Below are 27,379 nucleotides of genomic sequence, written 5' to 3' on the forward strand. Positions count from 1 at the left end.
ATGCATTAAAGGACAAATCCGGCACAAACTGAACTGGGGGTTAATAACACGTGTACGGAGTCAACCGTTCTGTCAGACATGTTTTAATGCTAATCAAATGTGTTAGCGTTCACGTGTACAGGCAGGCGCCATCTTTAGAAACAGGAATGATCAGTTGAATCACAAACGCTGTGCTTGAGCCATGTTACTAGTTACTGATTGCACAGCGTTTGTGGTTCAACTGGTCATGCTTGTTTCCCACAATATTGAGTAAAGTCCCTTTAAGTTTTTTTAGTCCATTTTATCCTATTAATTAACTACTATCTAACCATTTGATCATTTGTTATGTTGGATATCTATTTTCTTCAGAGTCCTGTCTGGTTTAGCATAGTCTAACGTTACCTGATGTGGCCTATCCTGTCACATTTCTTTCTGCCTTTGTATTGTTGCCTATTCATAAAAATAATACACTGATATGATATACATACAATATGACATTACATTACCTTTAAATAGAGAAATTGGTAAAGTCAAAGGGCATTGGTAAAGAAGACTCTTGGACCATACCATTTTTGTCAGGAGGAGGGGGAGGGACTCTCTCTCGCTAAGATCAGAGGTGATGACACGCGCGACACCGTGTCCAGTCTAGGTCTCGCGCCAGTCGGAGTCATGGTGACAGCACGTTGGATCAACTTTCAGTCTTTTCATGAAGAATAGTTTCTGTGCTTCTCCCGCTGGATTATAAAGGTACGTTTTATCAGCAGCTGTTCTCGCATTTGGTGGTTTTAACGTAGTGTTTTCTGCAGGTAGAGCACGTTACCTTGTCTTCTTGATGAAGCAAGACCGCTGTATGCTCAGTTGTTGCTGATGATGTTATAGGAATACGGAAATAATCAGTGGTAACAATGTTTCACAATAAGTTTAAACTGGGGAGCTGTGTCTTTCAGTTGTAAGATGTGTCTGTTTTGCTGTAAAAACCTGTGGTCCGTTTTCACACTTTATCGTACCAAGCTTAAAAGGACAGTTCTCTGTGTAGTATGGAGCTTTGGGATTTAACTGTATACCATTTTTATCCACAAAATTTACCCCATTTTTTCTTTCCGTGTCTAAAGTTATTTCCTGAAAACTACTGTACTTTCTCCAACCCTTTTAAACTTATCATAAACGGGTAACATGCTAGGCTACAATAATGACTTTTCTAGTAACAATAGATGGTTCCTCCATGTCATGCATTGTGTACCTGGTCTTTTTTCATCTGTTATAATGTAATATAGCCATTTTACAAAATGCCTTAACTCATATTCCAAATGCATCTTATGAATTAAGTTTTCCAAAAATGTATTTCTGTCAAGCAATTTTGGCTGCCACAAAAACGTTTAATAGAACTGTTAAAGTTATTTCGGGGAAATTGGCCTCATGTAACACTACAATATGTACTAAAACAGGTGAGTGCTTATATATAGCTTTATACCTCTCTTCAACCACAAACACGTTTTGAGTTTTTCTATAAAAGTTGTATCAAGTGGGCTCTAAATCAGAAGAGGATATTTTTAAACATGTCTCTAATAAATCATTTACTATTGTTTTGTTTTCTCATATTGGTCCTTGGGTTTATGTCTGTTAAATAAATCAGTGATTAACTTGAAGAAAAACTTAGAGTAAGATTGAGATGCTGCTCATTACATTTGATGCTAAGTTGGATGTGTGAAAATTCTCTTGTCTATCCAGTTCAGATTCAGAAAACTTTATTGTCTGTCATGACAAAAAATGGTCTTAGACATGGCCTCAACATACAGTGCAAAAACAAAACTTGCACAGTAAACATGCAATAGCTTATAAAAATAATTAAAAGTATGTGTGCATAGTGACAGTGTTTGCGTGGGTCATTGCTTTTTATTTAAATTTAAGTTTGTGATAGCTCTTGCAGCAGTAATGTTTAAATCCATGATAAGCTACACTTTCAGCCAGATGTGCATGCCTCTAGACAACACAAGTTCTCTTGGAGTTATGCTAAGATAGAGAGAGCAGAAGAAAAAAACTGCTCAAGGACGTGGAGCAACATAGAGAATCAACAGGCAGAGCAGGCATATTCAGTAAGTAAAACTTTGTAGGGCCTTACAGCTATTTCTTTACACTTACTCTAGCAGGTTGTGAAGTATGTAGGCAGTACTAGGCACACAATGTCAGTGTGCTGCAGAAGACAGAAATACAGCATATCTGTATATTTGCCTGTATAGTCTCACCGTAGCTCAAAGTTGACAGTGTTTTCCAGTATAGCATGCTGGGTAAATTAACATAGCAAATGCATGTTTAGAAATAAAACATTTTTGTACATGATTAGTAGGAGGGTGCCTGGTGGGTAGGGATTGGAAATTCAGTGATGTAGCAGAGTTGACAGGTTAGCCGAGTGGCTGACCAGTTCAGTATACGGATGAGTATGTAGATGTTTAGTTGTATAAATAGATGTTTAGCTGGCTGAACAGTTGGCCAGTCACCTAGCTGGCCATCAATTCAGTGTCTGTTGAGCAAACTGTGAATGAGTGAATTTGATGTGGGTCAACGGTCAGTGATCAGCTCATCTGAGGGTTTTCCCTTCTGTGTGTGTGTGTGTGTGTGTGTGTGTGTGTGTGTGTACAACTGAAATTGCTTTGCATATGTTTTTGTCTGTGGGTCAGTGATCACAGACCATCTGCAAAGCTGGACGTTTTTCTCTTTTAATTTTACTGCTCAAGGCTGAAAGAGATGCTGCACTGACCAGCTGACACTGCTCAACATTCCTCTGCCTTATCTCTCTCACACACACGCACACAAACATTAAGTACAATTTCTGTTGATAGTGTGTGCACATATTGTTATGCATATTTGAAGGAATGCATTCACTTAACTGTGAATGTCTTTGGTTGTGTGTGTGACTGTTTAATATGATCATCTATTTAAAGATGCAATGGTGGAGGTTGGAGACCAAACCCTGCTTGTCAGGCTTAACAGAAAGAAAGAATAGCAGGGATGCTGCATTTGTTTGTGTGTGTGTACAACTGGTATGTGGGCCTGGCCAACAGAGAAAGAGCCTGGGGTTCTTATCTGACCTCTCCCAGGATGACCTTTCACCCCTCAAGACATGCCCTTTGTGTCCACTGAGCCTGAGTCCATGGGAGAGTGTGTGTGTGTGTGTGTGTGTGTGTGTGTGTGTGTGTGTGTTTTTAGGGGTGAATATATGTGTGTGTGTGTGTGTGTGTGTGTGTGTGTGTGTGTGTGTGTGTGTGTGCATTCACATACGTGTGTATTAGATGTATAGGCCACATCAAAGTCTTAATTAAACATTGTTATTTGGATTCACCTTTGGCCTTGCGGCCATGAGACATCCCTCAAACAAATGCATCTGTACCCTCAAAGCAGAGAGCGTACATATTTGGGTTTGCATGTATTAGCAAGGAGCTAACTATCTAACTAGGACATAATGTATAGTCCTGACAAAAGTCCTTTGCTGGGGCATTAACCAGTACATCAAATACCTTTCTAATATTTTCTTAATATCAAACATCCTTGGTATTATACAGTATGATACGTTTTTACATTTAATTACCGTCATTCATAGCAGGTTAAGAATGATAGATGTCTTTTTTAGTAAATTATTTTTAAGATCCGCTACTCAATATTACAGGCAATCAGTAATATCCTAAAAAATATTTTTTGTAAAAACTCTTTAAAAGTGCTGAATACTTGAGAAAAGCTTTGGTGTGGTAGTATTGTCTGAGGATTGCATGGAGCTGATAGTTTAAAGGGATACTAACTACAGGTTTATATGTGTGAGGTTGTGTGTTTGAGTGTAGTGGTGGTGGGAAGGGGGTTCAAGGGGTCATAAAACACCACAATAGTGTCTCTCTCCCCAGGGTGAAAGAAAGACAGGCAGAGAAGAAAAGTAGGGGGGAGATGAAAGGATCTCCCACTTCCACGTCAGGGACAGAGGAAGGAGGGGGAGACAGATGGGAGGAGAACAGATTAACAAAGCTTCATTTAAAGTTTTACATTCGGCTTCTTTCTGTCATCTCTGCTAGGCTTCATGTCAATTTTTATGTGCTACGGGTCTTTCGAGTTTGTCATGGACAGATAGTCCTTAATAAAAATTTCAGGTCTGTATAAAACTTGAAGAGTACATGTGCAGCCACAGCTTAAAATGGACATTTTGACTGAACAATACAAATGCACAGCACTAGGTTTCTTTGTGTGCTTCAATGCAGCCCTTAGATTTTAAAGCAAATTGTTTAACATTACAGTGGACACACTTTTTTCAGTACCGGTAGAAAATTCTCTCTTTGATGTTACACAATATTGATCCAAATGAATATTTGGCTACCCAAAAAAAGAAAAAGAGCCAAATTATTATTATTTGTTTGTACCTCTTTAAGACAGTATAGTAACCATACAATTAAACATATGAAATGGCTTCATATTTAGACTTGCAGTACTTGGTTTGGTCAGTAGTTGGTCAGTAGTTTAGGAGTTTAGTCAAGATTCAATAAAAGGTGGCATACACCTCTGTGCTTTTATCTCCTCCCTGTCTCCTCTTCCTCTGGTTGTAAAAAGACCAGTCTGCTCTTTGGTAAAAGGTGTGATTACTTCCTCTCAGTGCTGGCTGTGTTATGACAGGGCTTTTTTGTCTTCCATCCTCTGACTTTCTACAAAGTGGTGCAAGGCATTGAAAGCCTGCGCTGTGTCTTTACATATTAAGTGTGGAAGTAGAAGGTGGCTGGCGAGGTGTATTTGTGTGTGTGTGTGTGTGTGTGTGTGTGTGTGTGTGTGTGTGTGTGTGGCAACCAGCATATGTGCAGTCACAGGTTTAGATAAAGTGGATTAAGTTTGCCAAGTTATTCCCCTCCTCACTGAGCCAGTTTTTAATACCAACACATTGGTTAGTTAGTAGAAATGACACGTTAATTCAGGATCTTATGCACTTACAATCTATTGTTGTAATTTTCAAAGTGAGGATGGCAACAGTGACATGCATGACCCCACATGAATTATCTAAATTCCGTCAGTAGTGTATTATGTCTTGCAAACAAACAATACAGCACCTATTTTACTAAGTTCATTGTTCAAAAATTTTGAAAAACATTGTTTAGTTTTCCTCACATTTTTATTGTTCTTTAACACACTTTTTAGGAACAATACCAATGTTAAATTACTAAACTTTACTTAATACAATAACTTGGACACATTTACTTAGAGAAATGCATACAGAGTTGTAGTCATTTTCACATTCCTTTAATGTGAAAATGAAATAAATAAATTGGATCAAACAATCTACAGCAAATTTATTTATGGTGATATGTTACAGTTTTTTTCAACTGTTAACAACAGTGGGGACAATTGGATTAACGTGTATAACTCTACAGTCTTCACAGCAGCAGAATCTAGTTTGTTCATTGCTTGAACCCAGTTTTCAAAACTCTACACACTTATCTCATGACTTTTACCACAGCACTGTCAATTTACAGCACTTCATTCAGATGCTAACACACTTCTGTCAAAACTGTTAACCACACATTCAGTACTGAATGGATTGGTGTCTGGTGTCTAGCAAACCCTGCTGATTGTCGTATTAGCTGAAAGCACAAGCAGGTGTCTTTTTTTAGTCTAGTTAGTGAACATATACGGTATTTATATAAAGAAATCTTAGAAAACCTTTTTTTGTACACAAACACCAAATAAGAAGGAAACAATTAAACACTGTTTCACTGTATACATGTTTCTGTGTAACCGTTTCAGATAAAAAAGAGAAAATATTTCAATATGTCCAGACCAGATGTCTGAGGTTATATACACAGCTGTTAAAATAGCGAAAAACTTCATATATTGATAGTAATAGCAGATAGTTATACTGCATTCAGATCAATGGAAACACAACATTCATGTGTATTTAGAGATGATGCAGACATCCAATGTGATGAAGAAATCTTTTCTGCATGATGCTGGAGAGAGCCAGGATTAGTCACACTATTCTATGTTACTGTTTATTTTTTTTATTTTTTTTCAGTAGTTCCATAAATTACTAGAGACAAAATACGATATTGATGAAAATTGCTGACTTTCATTCCTTCTTGTTGTTGTTTACGTTATATTTATATTTTTGTGTGTTAAGAGTTGTGTTGCTTGGAAGGAGTTTTGCAGCTGTTCAGGTGACTGTTGGAAGGGCAGACTGTAGTTAGAGTTTTTAGTTTAGAGTTAGTTTTTTCAGTTTTCCCCACTGTTGTTTAGCAATCAAAAACAACTGTAAGCCTCGTCAATTATAATAACAGTCTTCAGTACACATTTAAAAAAAGTATATGCATAGAATTTCTTTATTGGAGTGTTTCTCATCTGTTGTTGAGCAGATGAGAGAGTTGAATAATAGAGAAAACCAGAGAGAGAGAGAGAGAGATGGATGCAGATAGAGAGAAAGTAGAAAAACAGCTTAGCATCTAGGTCAGGGTGTCCTGACTCTGTCAGTTTAGCTAATTTTATGGCATGCTGTCTGGCCAGATGCCATCCCCTGTTTATGTGTGTGTGGTGGGCCTATGTGTGTTTCCTTGAGAGTAGCTTTCAATGGATTTCAGTGTTAGTGCTCAGCAGTGTATAAAGTGGATATGTCTATAAGTGTGTGTGTGTGTGTGTGTGTGTGTGTGTGTGTGTGTGTGTGTGTGTGTGTGCGTGCGTGTGTGTGTGTGCGTGCGTGTGTGTGTGTGTGTGTGTGTGTGCGTGCGTGCGTGCGTATATGTGTGTGTGTGTGTGTGTGTGGGCCAGGTTTAGCTACATTTGTGGGGACCAAAAACTGTGAATACAGTATACTTATGGGGACCTGACAGCTTTGTGGGGACAAAATGCTGGTCCCCTTAACGTTAAAGGGCTTTTTGAGGAATAAGACTTGGTTTTAGGAGTAGGGTTAGAGTTAGCCCCAGGTTAAGGGGCTAGGGAATGCATTATGTTAATGACTGGTCCCCACAAAGATATCCAGACACGACTGTGTGTGTGTGTGTGTGTGGCATGGGCTTGACAATATTAAGCAGTAAATTTATTGTCATTGTCAGAGGGCTTTAACTTTGAATGCATTCTGTCTTTATCACATACATAGTATTTATTGTCATAGTTCTTTCTTTCATGATCTTTTTCTTTCTTTAAAGGACCTTGTTGGCCAGATAACTATGATACAATTAGTTTTTCTTGTTTGTTTCTAAAGCTGAAAGTGACACTACTTTACATGCAATACAAAAGCATACAATATAATGGATTGGCTTGTAAATCTGAATTTAGAATATCTGACAAGTAGTAAAGGTTGAACTGGACAAGCTAATAGTTATTGCAAACAAAATTAATTTACTGTGAGCTTACAAATACCTTTTGAGTGTCCAATACAAGGTGACTGTGGTTTTGCAGGACACCAATGGGGAACTCCTATGCAGGCCAGCTGCGGACCACGCGCTTTGAGGAGGTCCTCCATAACTCCATTGAGGCTTCGCTCAGGTCGAACACCGTAGTGCCTCGACCTGTCTTCTCACAGCTATACCTCGAGACAGAGCAGCCATTGGCACATGATGGTGGGTTGCATGGATGCAATTGAGAAGATGTGATAACAAGTTCAGCAAAAGAGTTTATTTCCTCAATTTGAATTGTGACATCTCTTTTGCAACTGCATCTGCTTGTCACTCTTTTTCAGCATTAAAAAGTGTTTTGTGTGTATGTCCCGACCAGGTCGTACAGAGAATGATGATGAAGATTTTGAAGAGAGCTCAGAGTCTAACAGCCCGCCATTACCCTATCAGATGAAGCCCCCACCTGAGGGATGCTGCACTACGGATGGTTTGTACACATACACAACTTTAAAAAAAACTCACATGACACATAGGTTCACATTTACAAAGAATTTTTACTGCATAAAAGTCAAAATTGGCACAAGGACATTTTCAACCTGGATCTGCAGTTTTCCTGTACAGGGATACATCTTGCATTGAATCAGTGTTTACCTCATTTATGCATGTGCTGTAGGTTTACGGAAGGATCATGCAAATGAGGAATGGGTGCATTCTGCAGGATATATAGTCACTCTATTTGCTAGGGTCAGTTTTGTGAGTGTGGTTGGTAGTGGGGTAGTTGGGAAGAGAAAAGTAAATTTCCCTCTATTGAAATCTCAATGACAACAAATAAAAGGTGAATTAGCAGCAGAAAAATATCCAGGCCAGCTGTTTACATAGTGTATATCATTGCTCTTCTTATTTATGCTACAATGAGACACAGTAATCTAAAAGTCAAAGACAAACTACCAGATCATTTTGTGAAAATAACTGTCTGTTTCCTCCCCACAGGCTTCTGTCAGGCAGGCAGGGACCTGCGTCTGTCCTCGCTGGCATCAGATGCCTTGGATGTGCCCCCTGGGTTCATGTTGGTTGGGGTGAAGTTCCCCTCCCTCCCTGAGTCCCTGCTGGTGTGTGCTGTGGACCGCCGCTTTCTGCCAGATGAACGGGGTCACAATGCACTGCTGGGTGAGGAGGGAGACTCACAGAGAAACAGGAAAATATCATCAATGTTTATTAAAAAGTGAAAACCCCTCAAAATGTCTATTTTTGTTTATAGGGATAGTTTTTTTTTTCCAAGAGTGAGATACATCTTGTGTCTTTGCTTTAAATACAGAGGAGGTGGAACCTGTTAAGCCTAGCTTAACATCAACACTGGAGACAAAGGAAAACAGCAACTCAGGCTCTCTCCAAATTAAAAAAATGTGTGAAAATGGCTTGAGATTCCCCGCTTAATAGCTAGATATTATCCCTTCCTATACTCTTAACTAATAAATATTCCTTTAAAGTTGATGAAATGTGAGACTGTAGGAACATAGAATGCAGCCTATTGTAATCATACATTTTCTGTATGTGTTCTCTATCCAGGCTTCTCAGGGAACTGTATAGGCTGTGGAGAGAAAGGCTTTCGCTATTTCACAGAGTTCTCCAACCACATTAATCTGAAGCTCAGCACCCAGCCCAAGAAACAGAAGCACTTGAAGTACCATCTGCACCGAAACAGCCAGGGCGTGCTGGTCAAAGGAGCTTCCATCTGCTGGCGGGGACACGGTAAAAGATGGCAGCAGCAAGTTTACGTGACTAACCATGCTAACACAATCAACAGTGCTAATGCAGCTATCAGAATTAATCACAAGGCTATTGTGGCGGTGCAATGTTTTACAGCTCTGTTTACCGCAAAATTATGGCACTTAGCCGAGCGGCAGCGGGCGTCTAACTTATGTGACACAAACACCCTAATTTCCACTGAGGCAGAATGTGATATAAACCTTAACTGATGAAGTATAGGCCAAGAAAGAGTGGGCAGCTTGCACCCCTTTCCCCCCCAATGTTGAAGCCCAGACGGCTGCTGCTGCAGGCGGACATGACATGATTCCCCGGAGTCCTTATGTTCTTTTTTCCCCAGAATGTTCCCTTGGATCAGAGAGGCTCCAAAATCAGGGTAGCATCTGTCGCCTTGGTCCCGCTCCATGTTCTGTGATGCCATGTTCTACTGCTACACTGCAGTGCCCTGCTATGTCCTGCTGTGCCTTGTAATGCCGCACAGCGTCCTGCTATGCCGCAAACTACTACAAAGAACAGCTACAGACTACAATTTTTTGTCTATTTTTGTTATTGCCACTCTTCATTCTAACCCCAACCGGCCCGTCAGACACTGCCTACTAAGAGCCTGGGTCTGACCGAGGTTTCGGCCTAAAAGGAAGTTTTTCCTCGCCACTGTCGCACTGTTGCTTGCTCTGGAGGAGACTACTAGAACTGTTGGGTCCTTGTAAATTCTGGAGTGTGGTCTATCTGTATAGTGTCTTGAGATAACTCTTGTTATGAATTGATACTATAAATAAAATTGAATTGAATGACAGCCCAGCTGCTCTGAGGCTTTGGGTGGTTTACAGTCTGGCTGTCATTTACTGAATGTTTGTCCCAAAAAAATGACTTCTTGGAGAGAAAGTGGTTCATTACATGGAGGACAGACCAGAGATTAGTTTTTTTGTTAATTTTACTTTGGACTTGAAGTTGAACGATCATCTTTCTCTGTCTGTTGGTCTACCATTGTGAGTCAGCAGTAAATAAAGTCGGCACCTGGCCATATTAATGTACCGTTTCTTTGCATATTTCCATGTGCATAGTTCCCAATTACCGAGTACAGTGAAATGCAGTCTAATTGGCACTAACAAGCTCTACATCTTAATACATCCATGGGGCAGACAGGGAGAGACCAACCCCTGCTGACTGATGTAAAAAGCATCACTAGCTGTGCTTTGAATTTAGGGCGGGAAAGTCGTCACAGACACTCAGATCCTATTTCTTGACAAAGCAGCACGTTTAGAAGCCCATTTATTAGTGGGTCATATGCTTAATCACCATGGTTTTAGCTCACTTTTTGATGGATAGAAACTTAAACGACAATTACCAACATGAAAATCAGACAATAACTTTAAAGTATTACTGTCCCTTCTGGGACACACTGATGGCTCAGCAGTTGAGTTATAAGCAAGTGAGAGTTATAAGCACATGTCATGCATTTGGTTAGAGGCCTTTATCTTTAGTTCAGGTATAGTATTAGTAGTAGTATTAGGTACTAGTATTGTATAGTCATTAAAACGTCAACAAATCTGACAAAACAAACCATGAGTGTATGGGTCTGACCAGATGGACAGGTAGGACCTTAAGGTCAGGGGAAAGGTGAGACTACAAAGTATACACAGAGATCACAGTCAGGAGGTAACCCATCAAATTAAAACGGTTTGAATGAACACCATCTGGTAAAAATGCCAAGGACACTAACCCTGTGGATATCAAGTTCTCTCAACGTTTCTTACCTTATCCTGTTGTTTCTACTTGGTTGTTAATTATTTGCTCCTGGAGGGAAAGAGTTAAGCTTAAGAGTTTGGTAAAGTTACTTTTTGAAACAACCTTTGCTGTTGCTGTGCCATCACACGCATGCACTAATAAGTTATTGCAATTACCTAGCTACTGAAATGTTTCTGTCTCCCTGGATATTAAATTACATAGTTTTTTGTGTCTGTGTGTATTTCAGATGGAAGGATGAGACAGATGGGGTCCAGCCTCTCAGAAGGCCATGCAATAGCAACTGAACAGCCACCAAACATGGCACTGCAAAACTCATCCCATACACCAAGCAGCTACACAGGTGACACACACAAACACACAGAAATGTGATTATCAAATATAACGTTGATAACAAAGTTCTTTTTGAAAAATGTTCTGTTGTCTTGGTTATTTTTTTGGGTTCTCAGGCCCAAAGAAGTATTTTACTGTTTCAGGCTACATACTCTAATATAACTATGAGATCACTAAACATTAAAGGTGCACATTGAGTTCTTTCATGTTGTCAGCGCAATTTCATTTTTGTCTCAAATCGTAGGCATCTCTCCTTGATCTAGCTGCCTGCCCTCTAAATACACTGTGAATGTCCCGGTCTCAGGAGACAACACAGGGGTCGTAAACATCAAACAAACACAAGGGGGCACAAGATAGGCACTGTACAAAAGATCCCTATTTCCTAATTTATCTTATTTTGACACTTGCTTTCCACACCTACCTCACTTCCTATACCTCACTTCCTTTCTTCGCCTGTCTTCACCATTGATTGGCTTTTGCTTCCACCCTAATTACCTCATTGAGTTTACCTGGTCACTCCTAAATAAAGACTGCACTCCTTTTCAGCTGATTTTCCAACCCACGTGTGTCTGTTCTGTTGTGTTCATCTTCATTTGCAATATGTAATAATCACAGAAATGTTTTTCATTCAGAGTTATGGTTATTAATACTATTGATTCATTTTTTGTCTATCTGTAAACAGCAGAATCAAATGTGGACCCAAGTGGTCTGCCACAAATAACTGATGCCCCCCACTTGCTGACAAATGGCAGCCATGCTGTTCCCTCCATCACCCATCCACCTGTACATCAGTCCAGGCCTGGGAGACCCTCAACTACAGGTACAGATTGTGCACACTGGTAACTTCAGCTTTGTAATCCAGTAAGTACTCAGAAGGATGTGTATATATCAAGGACATAGGATCTATTTGATAAACATAAATGCTGTGAATAAAAAGATTTAAACACAAAATAAAATCCTTAATAATAACTTACAGTACTAAATGCCAGAACTAATATAGTAGTTGAAGAAATCTGATCACATCAATTAACTTGTGTTAACAGTGTTCAAAGTTGGCCTCTCCTCCCCTGCTCCACAAAAAAGAGAGAACGCAGCAATGATCAACCAAGAGAGTGCATGAACAGAGGGAGCACCAAAAAAAGCAGAGGGTCAAACTTTTATTATTTATTGTTTACTGGTGGTCACGTCCTAGAGCACAAAAAAACACACCAACATATCCGCAGGAAGAAGACACATTGCCGTGTTTTGTGTGTATGCAAAGCTTCATCCTGTGTGTGTGTTGGTTGGTTGTGTGTCGCTTTGAGACGCCGAGGGGAATTACGGTATCTGCAAATGAGAACGGGCTGCATAACCTGCCCGCTGTTATTGACTGGCGGTTACACATGGGGCCCAAAATGCCCATAAACGTTCCAAACACAGACAAACAGGCAGAGACTCTTAAGTGATGATTGAGAGGGATTACTTTTGTATTAGTCTATACATTGTTTTATAGTTAAGTATACTACATAAAATACCTTTTAAAGATCTGAATATTGTATATTTTCTGATTTCAAGCCATTATCTGGCTTCTTGTGTGCATGTAAACATGGTCAGATTGTGTCCGGGTTCACACCTCTGAAAGGGAGTGCTCCTACCACCACCAGCCCAAAGTGTGTTTGTGTGTGTGTGTGTGTGTGTGTGTGTGTGTGTGTGTGTGTGTGTCTGTGTGTGTGTGTGTGTGTGTGTGTGTTTGTATATTATAACACCCCTGCTATACAGGAGCCAGGCAGCTGCATTGTGTGTTATGGGTTGTCCTTTGTCTTTCTGTCTCTCTCCCTCCCTCTCCCTCTGTCTGTCACCTCTATTAACTAGGGTTATAAAATTCCTTCTCTGTCTCCTCTTATTTCCTGCTTTCTTGTTGAATGAAAAGCTTCCTTCCTGTCAATGTTTTTTTCATGGCCCTTTTAACAAGTGGACCTTTTATGTGTCTCTATTACTGCATTTCAACAGAGGTTGCAAGAAAGAGGCAAAGAAAGATTAATGTTTGACTAAAATACGACATAATGTTACTGTTTCAACATAAGTCCATCTTTAAAACATGATTTAGTGAATACTTGATTGATGTGTTATTAGAATTAGAAAAATGACTTCTCTGCTACACAGGAAATCATAACTAAAGCAAACTGTATTGTAGAAAAATGTGACACTGAAAGTAGTAGAAATATATCAACCCAACAAATGAAATTGCAGAGAAAAATTTTAAAGCAGGAACAGCAACTTATGAGCAGCAACAAGATCCCATAGCTGGTACAAAGCAGAAAAATGTAAAACAAGAAAACAATACCTTTTTAAATGTATTTAAATCTGTGGCAGTTTATTTTTTATTCTATGATGATCTTTCAGCATTTTGTAATTAATGTGGTCTGAGAGAAAACTAGACTTTCCTATTGGCTGTTCTGCACATGCATATGGCAGTGTGACAGAGAGGGGGACAGATAAAGCTGCTTACTTGCTTTTTACTCACTGCAGCTTTAAATTCTTTTAAATATAGATAAAGAAATTGAAAAACTCTAATACGCTGTGTAATCTTTTTCTTTATCTTGCAGGGTCACACGCAAATGCTGGACCTCCAAAAAAGAGGCACAAGGGCTGGTCGCCTGAGTCATCCGCCACCAGTCTGACAGAGAGCACTTTGAAGACACCACCATCTTCATCAGCCTTATCAACATTATCGGTGTCCTCTGTCATCTCAAATGGAGTCAGAACAGGTAAAAAGAGAAGAGACATATTGACAAATAGATAATAGATTAATATGTGGGTTTTATGTTTTTTGTTGATTGTAGTGTTTGTATGTATAAATTAAAATATGTTTCCATCCTTTTTCCAGAGACAGCAGCCCCGCTCAGTTCATCACAGGGGTCCTTAACCCCCCTTTCTCTGACAGGGCTGTCTGTAACAATCCCTGATGACCTGTTACACACTTGCAGACTGCAACCTGTCATCTTTAAAGGTCAGTCATTCAATTGTAGCATTGATTTATGATGGTAAAATGCACTTTATTTCTACAAGGATTGTTTGCACCTGTGACAGAGTTGACTAGCTAGTCAGTCAAAGTCATTATTGACTAGCGGGTGTTTGGTTACCACTTTCCAGTCAGTTGTCAGTGCTGGACTTTCTCAAGCATGTGGACAGGTGAGGTTTGCAGTAACCACCGAGCAGATGGCTTGTTTAGCTCACCACTCCTCTCAGGTTAGAGGTCAGCCAACTCCTGAGGCTGTTTCCCAGTCATTTGCCATCCTCCTCTAACCTTTTCAACCCTTTGTATCACTTGTGAACCCATCCAAATCTCTATCTTCTATGCCCTCAACCACTTCCTATAGCCAGTGTATGAACTTTAGTATTTATCACCTATCTTCCCTGCACCTCACCAACCCATCTTGTCAGCTCATGTCTTTTTCTCAACTTTAGCTGCTTTTTGGGCCTCCAATATATATACATATCTATATATAGATATATATATATAGATATATATATTCCCATCTCTACTATCGTCACTCTCTCCTTTGGGAGTAGATCAAACTGCATATTCCCACCACTGTACAACAACTGGTCTCTGTTTGGGTTTGTTGCAATGTAATTTTTTAAATGGTAACTTAAAGAAACACAAACAGCAAAATAAAATCTTACATAGGCCTGTCCATTTACATCAGGAGCAATTTAATTTTTTTTATATTGCTCATGGAAGAAGGGGATTGGATGATTGAACAACCCTACGGTTAATGGCCAAATCCACTGCCTGAATTACAGCTCCAAGTATTCTTCAAGTTATTCTCAGCCTCCTAACTGTGTTCATCTGTTTACATCTCATTAATACAGGTCATGGCCCACTCCCTCAGCTGACTGGAAATGTCAATGAGGTGCTCGTCAGTTCTCTGCTTCAGAGTTGTTACTTGAGCTCCCAGACACTCCCCAGAGTCTACCAGCACTATGGACCATCACCCATTCAGCCATTGTCAGCTGAGATGCAGATTCTACTCACAGTCTACTACCTTGTTCAGCTAGGTCAGTGTCAAAGATTCTACTAGAATAATGGCTATTATCACTGTTCAGTCAGACTGCAGAGAGGAGGCAAGGGTTTGAGATTTCATGATGTCATTGCTGTGTATCATAATGGCCACTGAGAGGAAGACAGTAGAGGTCGACCGAAATGGGTTTTTCTGTGGCCGATGCCGTACTTTAGAAATCAGGCTCAGCCTATGGCCAATAAATGCTGCCGATTTATTTTGGCCGATATTTGGCCGTTATGTGCTTGTTTTTAAACCTCTATTTGAAAGATTAAATGTAACATTAATAATTACTTAAGATACACAACATTCATCAACAATAGTATTTATTGAACACTTCACCAATCTACACTACTGCATACATAAATTAAAAAGCTAGAATTAATTTAATTTAATTAATTTATATATATATATATTTAAAAAAAATGAAACAGGTAAGAAGCAAATAACTTCAAATAAAATGTTTAATGAAAAAATAAAGTTTTGTGCACTTACTAGCATTAATCCAACTTCTGAGAACCCAAACTTTCATAAATAAAATAAATTAACAATTTTAAAAATAGTAGTGCGGCACACAGTAGCAATCAGCTCCATTTATTCAAGAAAATGTTTAACTCTTGAACAAAAAAAATCCTAGTGGATCTGCCCTGAATTTAAAAAATAAAATAAGAAAATGAATCAAGCTTTAGTCTTCTGATTCTGGCTTTTGTTAGTCTCCAAACTCAAAACATATTAAATTAAACTACTCAAAGGTATTTTAAATTCTTCTTTGTCACACTTACTTTTTTGTCTCTCACCTTTATTTATCAAAGGCCCTGACCAGGTGCCCCTAATAGAGGACTTGGAGCAGATATTCATGAGGTCATGGAGGGAGTCTCACCTCAGCGAGATCAGACAGTACCAGCAGCCTCAAGGACCAGCCACCCAAGGGAGGCACTATGGCATAGAGGTGAGACATCTGTCAAGTGTCCTATGGTAAAAAAAAACTAAAAATAAAAGCCATACAAATTGCTTATTCTTTTCTACTCTGTCTCCAGACCTCGTCCACCCTTCCTGGCCTCCCCCAGCATTTCTCCTTACCTCCCCAGAGCCAACAACCCCTGACCCCCAGCCAGCTTCCTTGGCTTGCCCAGCTGGCTGCGTCGTCCTGTGGAGAGGGCGTGGTGGTGTTAGGGGAGAAGATTGGATCTTTGGCTCAAGGCCTCCAGCAAACTTTCAGCAGGTTAATGGAAGGACATCTTGAAAATACCAACTATGTGGTCATTATTTTCACTCCACCGAGACAGGAAACCCAGTCTTGTGTGGTAGTCACAGGTGGGAGTTATGTTTTCATATGCATGTGAATGTGTAAGTGTTGTTAAGTTGTCCAAAGAATTACACAGAAAGACAAAAGAAGATTTTAAGTCATTGTATTTGTGTGTTTTGCAGGTAAACACCAGTGTCGTGCCTTGGCAGAGTGTATGTACTCCCCCATTGAGGGTCTGAAAGAAATCAACCACCAGCTCTCAACTGGTGTTGCCCAGGAACTCATCAACTACTGCAATTCCCTCGGACAAGGTGTGTCTGCCTTTTTTACATGCACCTTTGTGTGTGCAGTGCATGCATAATAATGTGTGTTTTAGTCATAATTCACCACCATAAGGTGTGCCTTTCTTTTTCTCAGATGGGGATTTGGATTCCCTGTTGGATAGTGCCACTGTGGATAGCAACGAGCCATCTCCCTTATCCAGTAGTCAGGAATCAGCTGAAGAGAGGAGTCTTAAAACCACACAGAGTCCCAAAGACACAAACAGTCCCAAAGACAAAAACAGTCCAATGGATCCACAAACACAATGTTCAAAAGACTCACCCAGCCCTAAAGAGAAAACTTCAAGTACCAAAGACACCTGTTCAGGTGAGACCCCTCAGGTTTAAGGGGGGGGGGACACTATAAATAGAATACACTTCCTTGCCTCACCGGAGTGAGGGGATTACTAACTGTTCTCTTCAATTTGCCTTTTGCCTAATTTCTTATGCAATATTTCCCTGGGATCCATCTTATTCACTATAGAACATTGAAGAATAGTCAGAGATTACATCTGCACCAGGACAATCAATTTAAAATAAATCATTGATTGAGTATGATGATAGGAATTTGTCTTTGTATGTGCGTAGAATACTCCATAGAGTGGCGTGAGGTCCGTCCCATTCAGCTGGCAGTGGCCAGGAAGCTACTGTCCCATGTCTGTGCCATAGCAGACTCGAGCACACAGAATCTGGATCTTGGCTCCTTTGACAGGGTCAGCTTCCTCATTCTGGTCCCGCCGTCCGAGGTAACATTTCAACAGACCGTTCTTCACCTCTGGAGCTCTGGTTAGTCAAAACTCTTTTTTTCTCAGCATTTGTTTTTATTCATTCTTGTCTTTATAAAGAAAAAACAAGATGTGTTTATGTTGACCTTCTTTCTCTTTCGCTACATGTCTCAGGCGTCCTTCAGGAGCTTGGGGGTTTAGACCGGGAGTGTTTGTCTCAACGGGATGCTGAGCGTTATGTGGTCAAGATGGATAAGAACGCTCAGGCACGAATTGATAGCCTCATCCAGGAAGCACAAAGCAACTCCTCCACACTCTACATCCTGGTCCACGACCACGCCCACTGGGACATTAACAGGTGTGTTTGGTGTGTGAGAGAAAATGAGAAAGAGATCAGAAGTCATGCAGAATGATTACTGTGTTGTGATTGTTCCATCAACTCAAAAACCTTGTACAAGAAGAGCGCCAACAAAGCAATCTAGTGTGTTTTTTCTTTCTCTGAGTCTCTGTCATTGTCTCTTGCTCTCATTCAGTGCATCCCACTGTAGCTCAGACAGTGACTCGGCTCTGGTGGACCAGCTGTTAAATTCCCGTGAGGTCAGAGATGCTCCAAACATCCTAATTCTCCACGTCACCTCCTTCCCCTTCGCTCTGCAGACACAGTTTACCCGCATCAGCCCCTACAATGAGATCCACTGGCCTTCTGCATTCAGTAATGTAAGCTAGAAGACTGTGTTTGATACACATTCTGTATTTAACAAACACTAGCTGTGAAAATATTTCACATTGTCCGTTTGTGTGTGTAGGATGTGGACCTGTATCATGAGAAGACGCGCTACTTCGGTGTGTCAGAGCTTTTAGAGTCGACCCGTTCAGGGAGCAACATGCCCCTGCTGCGTTATGATTCTTCCTTTGAAAGTATGGCATCTGCCCTGGAAGAAAGGTAGCACAATCACACACATGCTTAATCCACACAAATACCCTACTCTTCATAAGCATAAGCACGTTTGAATTACTTGCAGATCTACACAAAAAATAGAGCAAGAAGCCCTTACAGTCTCTCTCTCTCTCTCTCTCTCTCTCTCTCTCCCTCCCTCTCTTTCTCTCTACCAGATTCCCCCAACTGCACAGTGCTGTGATCCGGACAACGGTTTTGATCCAACACTACTGCGTAGCTCTGATGGCTGCATCCAGCAGAATCGGCAGCTCCCACAATCTCCACAAACACACCTCTGTGGAGACCCTAGAGATTGTTCAGTCACTGCTCACTGCTGCCCAGCAATGTCCCGCCCACCACGGCCACATGGTCCTGTTGCGGATCCCGTCTTTGGCTCTGGCAGCATGGGCCCACCGACGGCTGTCCAGAGTTAGGAGGCAGCTAGGTCTGGAGGAGAGTTTTGAAATCATAGTGGGGAATCCAAATCAAGCTCTTAATATTGGACAGAGCTTCACTGATCGGATCAAGGTGGGGTAGTAGGTCACAATGTCGTAAAATACAGGCAAAATAATTCTATGGATTATTAGAATTACAAGTAGAGAAGTAAAAATACACTGACTGACTGTAAAAAATTGTATTTTTCTGTACTTGTGTTTGTGTGTGTGTTCTGCAGACGTGGTTGAAGATCCATGATGCCGACTGGGTTCCTCAGACCTATCTGGAACTGGAGTCGCTTCCCTGCATCCTGATCCTGTCAGGAGCCGAGCCACTGGGAGAATCACTGCCCAGGTACACACAGAGTTCTGATCATAACTCTGTATTCTGACCTAAAACATTGACCCTTTGTTACCAGCCCTCAATGAGAAAAAATAAGTCTAATGTGGAGTAATGTTAGAATAATCTTAATGAAAAAGTGTTATACCATAGTATCTTGCAGGAAAGCCACAGAAGCTGTAGGAAAAATCATCTGGGATTTAAACAGTGAATTCATTCTGCACACAGGTCATTGAAGTATTGTGATCTTAGAGTGATAAGCTGCTCCTACCTTCAGCGAACCACACTTGAACAAGAGCTAGGACTAGCTGCTTATCTTGTGAGAGCAGAGTCACGACCCCCACACAACCCCGGACCAGGAAGTGACCTGCTCGAGAGTGACGCAGAGAAACTTAGCAGTACTGACAATGAGGAGGAGGAGGGACAGGAGAACGGTGAGATGATATACTGTACATATGAAAAGTTCTTTAAAATGTTTAAAATGTTCACTCTCTGTTTTAAGGGATACCTTAACTACTATACTTACTCTCTTTTTCTTTTTTCCATCTCCAGGTGACTCCCCCAAGTCATGCAGCCAGCAGCTCCAGACAGGCCAAGACAGAGGAACTTTAGATCAAAGCACCACCACTCCAAATGTCCAGAAAGGGACCATGGACACCATTCAACCCCCCTCACAATCACAGACTCAACTTCAACCCCATCCCTTATCTCAGTCTTTTCCGTATCCTCAACCTACATTACACCAACCTCAAGTGCAGAGTTATTCACAAGCCCAGTCAATCTCCCAGCCACAGCCACAACTCCAAATTCAGAGTCAAAATCACCACTTACCTCAAACAAATTCCCAACTTTTTACTCAAATGCTTCCCCAGCACCAGTCCCTCTCCCAGATGCTAAAAGCCCACCCTAAGCCTCAACCACTTCCCAACACCCAGTCTCGTCGCCAACACTCTAAATCTACCTCCTCCGGCTCATTGTCCCCGCGAGCCTCTTCTCCTCATCTGAGCTGCTCTTGGGCACGTGGAGTGAGTCGCCCGCCTTCTGTGCTCCTCTCTCGTGCCCTCTACGATATTATCACAGCCAGTGACAGCAGCGGTCTACCAAGATGTACTTCATTCTTGCCACACATGTCAGTCGCATGGGCAAGCAGCTTCAGGTAAAACCAACACATTTCTTTTCACACCACTACAAATAGTATGAGATATGACTGATGTTATGAGATATGAGGTATTTATCATATGCTGTATATCTCATATCCTAAGAGATATAATAATGTCAGTTGGATAGCTATCATGCCAGCGTTGGTTTCCAGCAGGATGTTGGCAACTTGGTTGGCTCTTGGAGTGCCGGTGCCATTCAACCGGATGACACTTTTTCTGTTTGCTGATCTGACAGTCACATTCTTCTTTGTGATGAATCATGCATTAGTTGAAGGAGCTGATGGAATAACATTTCACTGGAATTGTACCTTGTATATTTTCATGTGAAAAATTGATTGATATAAAAGCTGACTAACCAATTTTCAGTAACTAATCTGCCCATTGCACACAAACGATGTTTAAAACTTTAATGGACTGCTAGTACAACGCAAAGTTAACATAATATATTTGAACATTTTAATTAATTATTAGTCTAGTCTACTATTAATTATAGTCTATTCATTAATTAATAGAGTTTTATATTTAAAAATAGTCTTACAATTTAGTTGAGGCTGACCAAAGGGTTAATTTAACTGTTTGTAGTGTGAAAATCCTAATGTATTAATGTTTAGAAATGAAAATCTATAATAATAATATTAAAATATATTTCTATAGTGCCTTTCCAAAACAGAGTTACAAGTTGCAAAATTGAATACCTACAATATAGGTGCAAAGATAGCGAATCATAGGGAATAAAAAGGAAGGAAAAAATTATAATTAAAAGTGTGTCATACACAGGGTGTAAGGATTCAATAGGTGGCATATCAATATGAATTAAAGTCTGAATAGTAGGCATGAGATAAAAAGGTAAAGGTAAATAACCAGAATGAACATGTGTAGTTTTGAACATGTGACACAAATGTGAACAAAAGACAGTTATGTGCATCCAGACATTTTACTCAAAGTGTCCTGGACAGATCAAACACTAAAAGTCTTACTAGGAGGAATTTAATAAAGAACTATATTGTTTGTGTGCAGGCCCTTGCTGAGTAAGATGATGACATGTACAGAGCAGTCACTGTACTACCGCCAGTGGACAGTCCCCCGCTCCAGCCACATGGACAGCAGAAATCGCACTGAAGGACGAAGTGACAACTTTCACCCTCGCAGGCTGCTGCTCAGTGGACCCCCACAGGTACTATCTGTCACAAGTTTTCTTTTTTTAAACTCAAGATTATGCTATTCTGTATATTTACTTGCATTTTCTTTTGTTCTGTCCTTGGTCAGGTGGGTAAGACAGGAGCGTACCTGCACTTCCTGGGTATTCTGTCTCGGATGCTGATCAGGTTGATGGAGGTGGATATCTACGATGAAGAAGACATCAACTACAGTCAGTTTATTTGCAACAGCAGCCACACTTTCTTAACTACATTAAATAAAATATGGAGACTAGACTTTCTTAACAACTTTAATATTTCTATATTTTCTACTGTTTCCCCAACATGTTTTGCTATTATTGCTGCTAAGGTCAAATGATGAAAATCTAGGAAATTGTCAGAATATGTCAAAAACTGATTTTAATCTTCATCAGACGTCATTCTTTGAACTCCTGTGTAACACTTGTAAATGTGTTTATTTAGGTGCACAGGCTGAGGGGGTGCTGTACCACCCACCCAATGCTTCCTGGCCCAACCCAGACATTGTGAGGACGATGCCCTTTGACTATACCATCCATGACCCCAAATATGATGACATCAGCTCTGTCTATAGCGCTGGATACAAAGCCAGTGCTGAGGGTAGGCACTGTCAGAAAACATATACATTTTCAAATAATATTTTTTACACAACCAAAACTACATTCACAGAGCATTCATCTTCTCTTAAGACGTTAGCAGTATAATGTGCTGTTGTCCAAATCTTTCTTTGCTCCTGTTGTCTATCCAAGGAAACCATGTGCGCCAGGAAGATGTGTACCTACGCAGGCGGACATCTCGGATCAAGCTGTCCAAATATGCGGCGTACAACACATACCACCACTGTGAACAGTGTTATCAATACTTGGGCTTCAACCCCAGATACCAGGTCAGCAGAACACAACAAACACACAGTCTGATAACTGATAATCACACCCTGCTGTGGAAATGTTAAGTACTAAAAATAATTTTGTATACTTTATTAAATTAAATCTAGCTGATATAAACTGATAAGGTATGTCCTCTCTAATTGAATATTCAGATGTATGAGTCAACACTGCATGCCTTCACATTCACCCATCTACTGCTTGGGGAAGAGATTCAGCTTTACTTCATCATCCCAAAGTCTAAAGAGCACTACTTCAGCTTCAGCCAACCAGGAGGCCAGCTGGAGAGCATGCGTCTTCCTCTCACCTCTGATTGGGTGAGTCCTTCCTTAGTGAAACCTTAACAACAATTACTGACCCCCCCTACAACTAGATAAAAGGTGATGTGCATCCCCATAAAGCCTTCTTAGCAAAGGAACACTGATATTATGAAATATGCTTTTTTTTTGTTAAGAAATGATGTCAGAGGCTGTGTTTCAGTTAATCCCCTCTAGGTACCTATGTACCACAGTACATTTCCATTGCGTTTAAATAGGGATTCGCAGTGTTGAGCAACACCCTTGAGCTCCACTAGGTGGTGTTACAGGCTAGACTATAGCTAAATTGTCCTTCTGGTAAAATTGATGACTGTAGCCCAGTGGTTCCTATTTCTTTTGATGAAGATATGTGCACAGCAGATTTTTGTTTGAGTGGGTGTTTTGTAAATTAGGTGAAGCACTCTGATCGCAACCTCTGACCAGCACACCAGCCTGTAAACATCTAAACACATCGCACCATCATCAATATTATGTTAATTAATATTTTATATTCTTCCCCAGAGCCCAGACTCCATCAAGACTCCAATCTTCACCCCAACCACAGGTCGACATGAGCATGGTCTGTTTAACCTGTACCATGCTATGGATGGAGCCTCACATCTGCATATCCTGGTGGTGAAAGAGTACGAGATGGCTGTGTATAAGAAGTACTGGCCCAACCACATTATGCTGGTACTGCCCACTGTCTTTAACGGTGCCGGAATAGGTATGTTACTGCTAATAAGTAGCCATGTAGGGATTACTTAATTTCATAGATTTCTATTACAGGTATTCTTAGCAGTTACACTGACACATACAGTACTGAAAAGTCAGTACCAACTGTTCTTGTCATAATTCACCACATTCATAAACAATTCCTGTTATTCTGCAGGTGCTGCTCATTTCCTGATTAAAGAGCTTTCGTATCATAACTTGGAGCTGGAGCGCAGTCGACGTTTGGAGGTTGGGGGGCCATCAGGTGACGTCTGGCCTTTCATCATCCTAGCTGATGACTCCTGTGTTATGTGGAACACAGTGGACCTCAACGCACGCAAGTACATACAAGCACTTTTTTTATATGAATAAGTGTGTTGGAGATAAAAGCTTTTGCTTGTACTGGAAGCAATTATGTGTTAATTCCTGTTATGAGTTGGTTTAAACATAGCTACTGTTTGCTTCCTGCTGTCATTAGTGGTCCAGTGGAGCACGCTGTGTCACTGAAGCACATCTTACAACACATGGAGGCCTGCCCAGACCTGGCCCACTACGGACTATGCGGGATCAGGAAGTGGAGCAGCCGTGGACTCAAAGGTCAAGGGTCATGATATCAGAAACCTTGAAAAGTCTCTTAACTTTTTTGACAGCAGGGACAAAATGTCAATTATATAATAGTATAATAGAAAAAAAAACTACATACAGCAGCACATAAAATGTAACGCAATAAGCTTCACTAACATAATATAAATTGCAAGCCTGTTGTATTGGACTGCTACTTTGTGTGTTCATTAAGTTGCCGTGAGACATTCAGGGCAGATTCTCCTTGCTGTAGATGCCTCATCTTAACTGCAGATACAGGTCGTTATGTCTTCATCCCTTCAGTGTTTACTTTACCTTAAAGATTTTACAGATAATATTTTAAAGCATATCTGGCTCCAAGCTACGTATATCTCCTAGACAAACCCCCATCAGGCAGTGTGCAGCCTCGGATAACCAGCCACACAGAGCCTCAATGTCTGAACTAAGGTTTTGGCTACTTTGTAACTTTTGTTCTTTTGTTTGACTGAAATTAATTAGAAGTTGCATTTGTTTTGTTTCATCCAGGTCATAAACAAAGGGAGCCCTTCTACAGAGGCCACCTTCATGACTTCCTTCTCCTCAATGTCGACCGGAGCCAGAATGTCCAGTACGACCAGAACCGCTTCTCTTGTCACGATGTGGACTTCACCCTGAGGCTACACAGTGCTGGACTGCTCATCTGCCGGTATAACAGCTTCAGCGTCATGAAGAAGCAAATCGCCATTGGAGGATACAGAACATTTATTATCAAGACCAAGGTAGATGCTGAAGACACATGACAACGCAACCACATATTACATAAAATCAGATTTGAAAAATACTTTATAACTATTACTTCACTTGTACAGTAGTATATAGTATAGCAGTATAGTTACACATACACATATAACGCCACATTTGCAGCTACACAGGAAAAAATTATAATTTTTTGCACAAAAACAATTCAATGGTCAAATTCAATACAAAATTGTATTTGACCAATATTAATCAAAACCAACAACAAATTAAATGACTAATTATTGTTTAGGGGGGTGGTAGAAGAGGCAGCTGTTTTGGCACCAGGCTTAAAAAAAACAAGCTACAGTATGTTTGGTAGCTGATACAATTTGGACCAGCACTCAAGCAATCAATTTAACTATGAATCTGTGTAGGCCTGTAACCCTGTAGGCCCTTTGATGAAAGATATTTTACTTTTTCAAAACTTCATGGCAACAAAGATCATTAAGCAAAAGTTTGACATTTCACCAGACAACGGATGTTCCCACGTCAGTGGGGCCATCGCAGTACATCTGTGCTCCGGACAGCAAACACCTTTTTCTGGCTACACCAGCTCAGCTCCTCCTGGAAAAATACCTTCAACACACCAGCCAGAAGCTGTTTCCACTCAGCACAAAGAACTACGCACACCCCGTACTGTCTGTGGACTGTTATCTCAACCTGGGACCTGAGGTATACACATACAGACACACAAAGTCTCTTTATTTGTGGTAAATGATTAACCTGTGAACAGAAGTATAGATTAATACTGTATATCCATAAATTTCAACAAACAGTGTATAAAAGTCACTGTTCTTGCATCCTGCAGGTGACTGTGTGTTTTGTGAGTTCTAGACCTCACTCTGTCAACATCAGCACCACAGGGCTGCTGTTCAGCGGTCTTCTCCTCTGTTTTGCTGACTCCTTTGTGAGTCCTCTGTTCCTCAAGAAGTTCTCCTTCCTCAAAGGTACAAAGGCAGACCAAATACAGACAATGTCAAAAATATAAAGCTGTAGTTGGTAAAGATTGCGCATTTGCAATTATTATTTTTAATAACGGTACTGTACAGAGCAAGTTCTATATGATCTCATTCTGAATGGCTTAATGTGCTAAAGTTTCTATCCCCCTCCCTTTGTGTGCCTCGCTGTAGGTGCAACACTGTGTGTCATCAGCGCAGACCGTAGCTCTTTGAGGCAGACGGTGGGCAGGCTGGAGCTGGAGGAGGAGTGGAGGTTCAGGCTCAGCGATGAATTCCAGACTGCCAATGCCAAGGAGGACCGACCGCTCTTCTTCCTGACTGGAAAACATATATGACTGACACACATGTAAACAGTGAAGTTCCAGTTAGGATTGAAATCACTTTAATTGCCAAAGAGAGGAAATGTACTAGTGCAGAACCTATGTGCACCAACACAGGTTCTGAATGGACAATAATGTGTTATTGCCAAAGATAAAAGGAAATCCTTTTTTAAAATACATCTTTTATGTGGCCTTTCTTGAGTCAGGGATGCCCTGTGAGTTAGCACAAGATTGTTCAGAAAACATTAAGGATTTTTCAGGAAGATTTTTCTGGTAAGGAAATTGTGTTGTTTACATTTAGTATGGTTTTTGAACCACTCAATAAATAGCTGTTATGTGATCATAGAATAGTAATCGTTTCCCTATAATAAAAATTACAAATCAACTAAATAAGTACAAAAAGGTTTCGGAAACGGATTCATCTTGTAAAAACTCAAGAAATTTACTAAACTCAGTAATTGCAGTCACTGCTTTTGTATTTCTTTAAATGTGTTTTCATTTTTATCTGTGTTCTAGTTTGTATTGCAATATCACAGTTCTGCACATTTCCTTGCAGGTCCACACAATATGAGAAGATTTGAAAAAGGAAAGACCTGATCATGTATATGTGTGCAATGGTAGCCGATTTTTGGCAACAAAGGTTTGTTGGCCGACTTTTGTAGAGGTTTGTTTTACATGTCTGTTTTTTTACACATGGAATAGTTTGCATATATTTTGTCAGATTTGCATAATGTGAAAAAGTACTTATTCATATGTACAAGAAATAGTATTGGGTTTGGATGTAGAACATTTGTTATGCCTAATGCTTCATAGAATGAATGTATTTGTTACTGTAGAAGAAACAAATCCATTGTGTGTTGAAAGCATTAACAATGTACAGTTTTGTATGCCTTTAATTGTATAAATGTACAGACACTTTAAATGTCTTTCCTGTGTGTGTTTATACTGTATGTCCCTAGTATCTTTCAAACAGAATTGAACTGACCTTAACTGAATATGTCTCAACTTCACAATATGCAGATAACAATCTACTTTCTCATTTTACTACTTTGGATGTTTTTTAAAGGTTTGCAGCCTAAAGGCCAGGGTGGATTTGACAAATTAGTCTGCAAACTTCCTTATACAATGTCACAAGTTGATAAGTGTTCCAAATAATATTTGTGACCAATCTCATTAGAATATCTCATCATTATCTAACTTGTACAGCCAAGAATAGTCAGCCAGAACCGGCTGGCTGAAACAGTCTAAAGTGCACACAATCAATATTGTCCCTGTTAGCAGTATCCTGCGCCAGTATTCGAT

General features: G+C 40.3%; 1 protein-coding gene across 1 annotated transcript; it reads left to right on the forward strand.

The window, feature by feature from the left end:
- The first annotated feature begins 589 nt into the window (after window positions 1–589).
- greb1 (growth regulating estrogen receptor binding 1) lies at window positions 590–27,126 on the forward strand. The gene is made up of 34 exons (XM_034875911.1): window positions 590–726; window positions 7,390–7,550; window positions 7,705–7,812; window positions 8,316–8,492; window positions 8,892–9,074; window positions 11,062–11,175; window positions 11,848–11,985; window positions 13,751–13,912; window positions 14,032–14,154; window positions 15,021–15,206; window positions 16,021–16,157; window positions 16,246–16,522; window positions 16,637–16,765; window positions 16,872–17,102; window positions 17,363–17,560; window positions 17,674–17,857; window positions 18,033–18,216; window positions 18,306–18,442; window positions 18,613–18,964; window positions 19,110–19,225; window positions 19,439–19,644; window positions 19,763–20,366; window positions 21,388–21,544; window positions 21,637–21,739; window positions 21,990–22,145; window positions 22,295–22,431; window positions 22,585–22,746; window positions 23,248–23,452; window positions 23,618–23,780; window positions 23,918–24,036; window positions 24,547–24,779; window positions 25,270–25,470; window positions 25,607–25,745; window positions 25,929–27,126. The coding sequence occupies exons 2-34, from the start codon at window positions 7,397–7,399 to the stop codon at window positions 26,090–26,092; spliced, it is 6,039 nt and encodes a 2,012-aa protein (XP_034731802.1). The 5' UTR covers window positions 590–726; window positions 7,390–7,396; the 3' UTR covers window positions 26,093–27,126.
- The last annotated feature ends 253 nt before the right edge of the window (window positions 27,127–27,379 follow it).

This window comes from Etheostoma cragini, chromosome 1 (assembly GCF_013103735.1).
Source record: "Etheostoma cragini isolate CJK2018 chromosome 1, CSU_Ecrag_1.0, whole genome shotgun sequence".
Classification (NCBI taxonomy): domain Eukaryota; kingdom Metazoa; phylum Chordata; class Actinopteri; order Perciformes; family Percidae; genus Etheostoma; species Etheostoma cragini.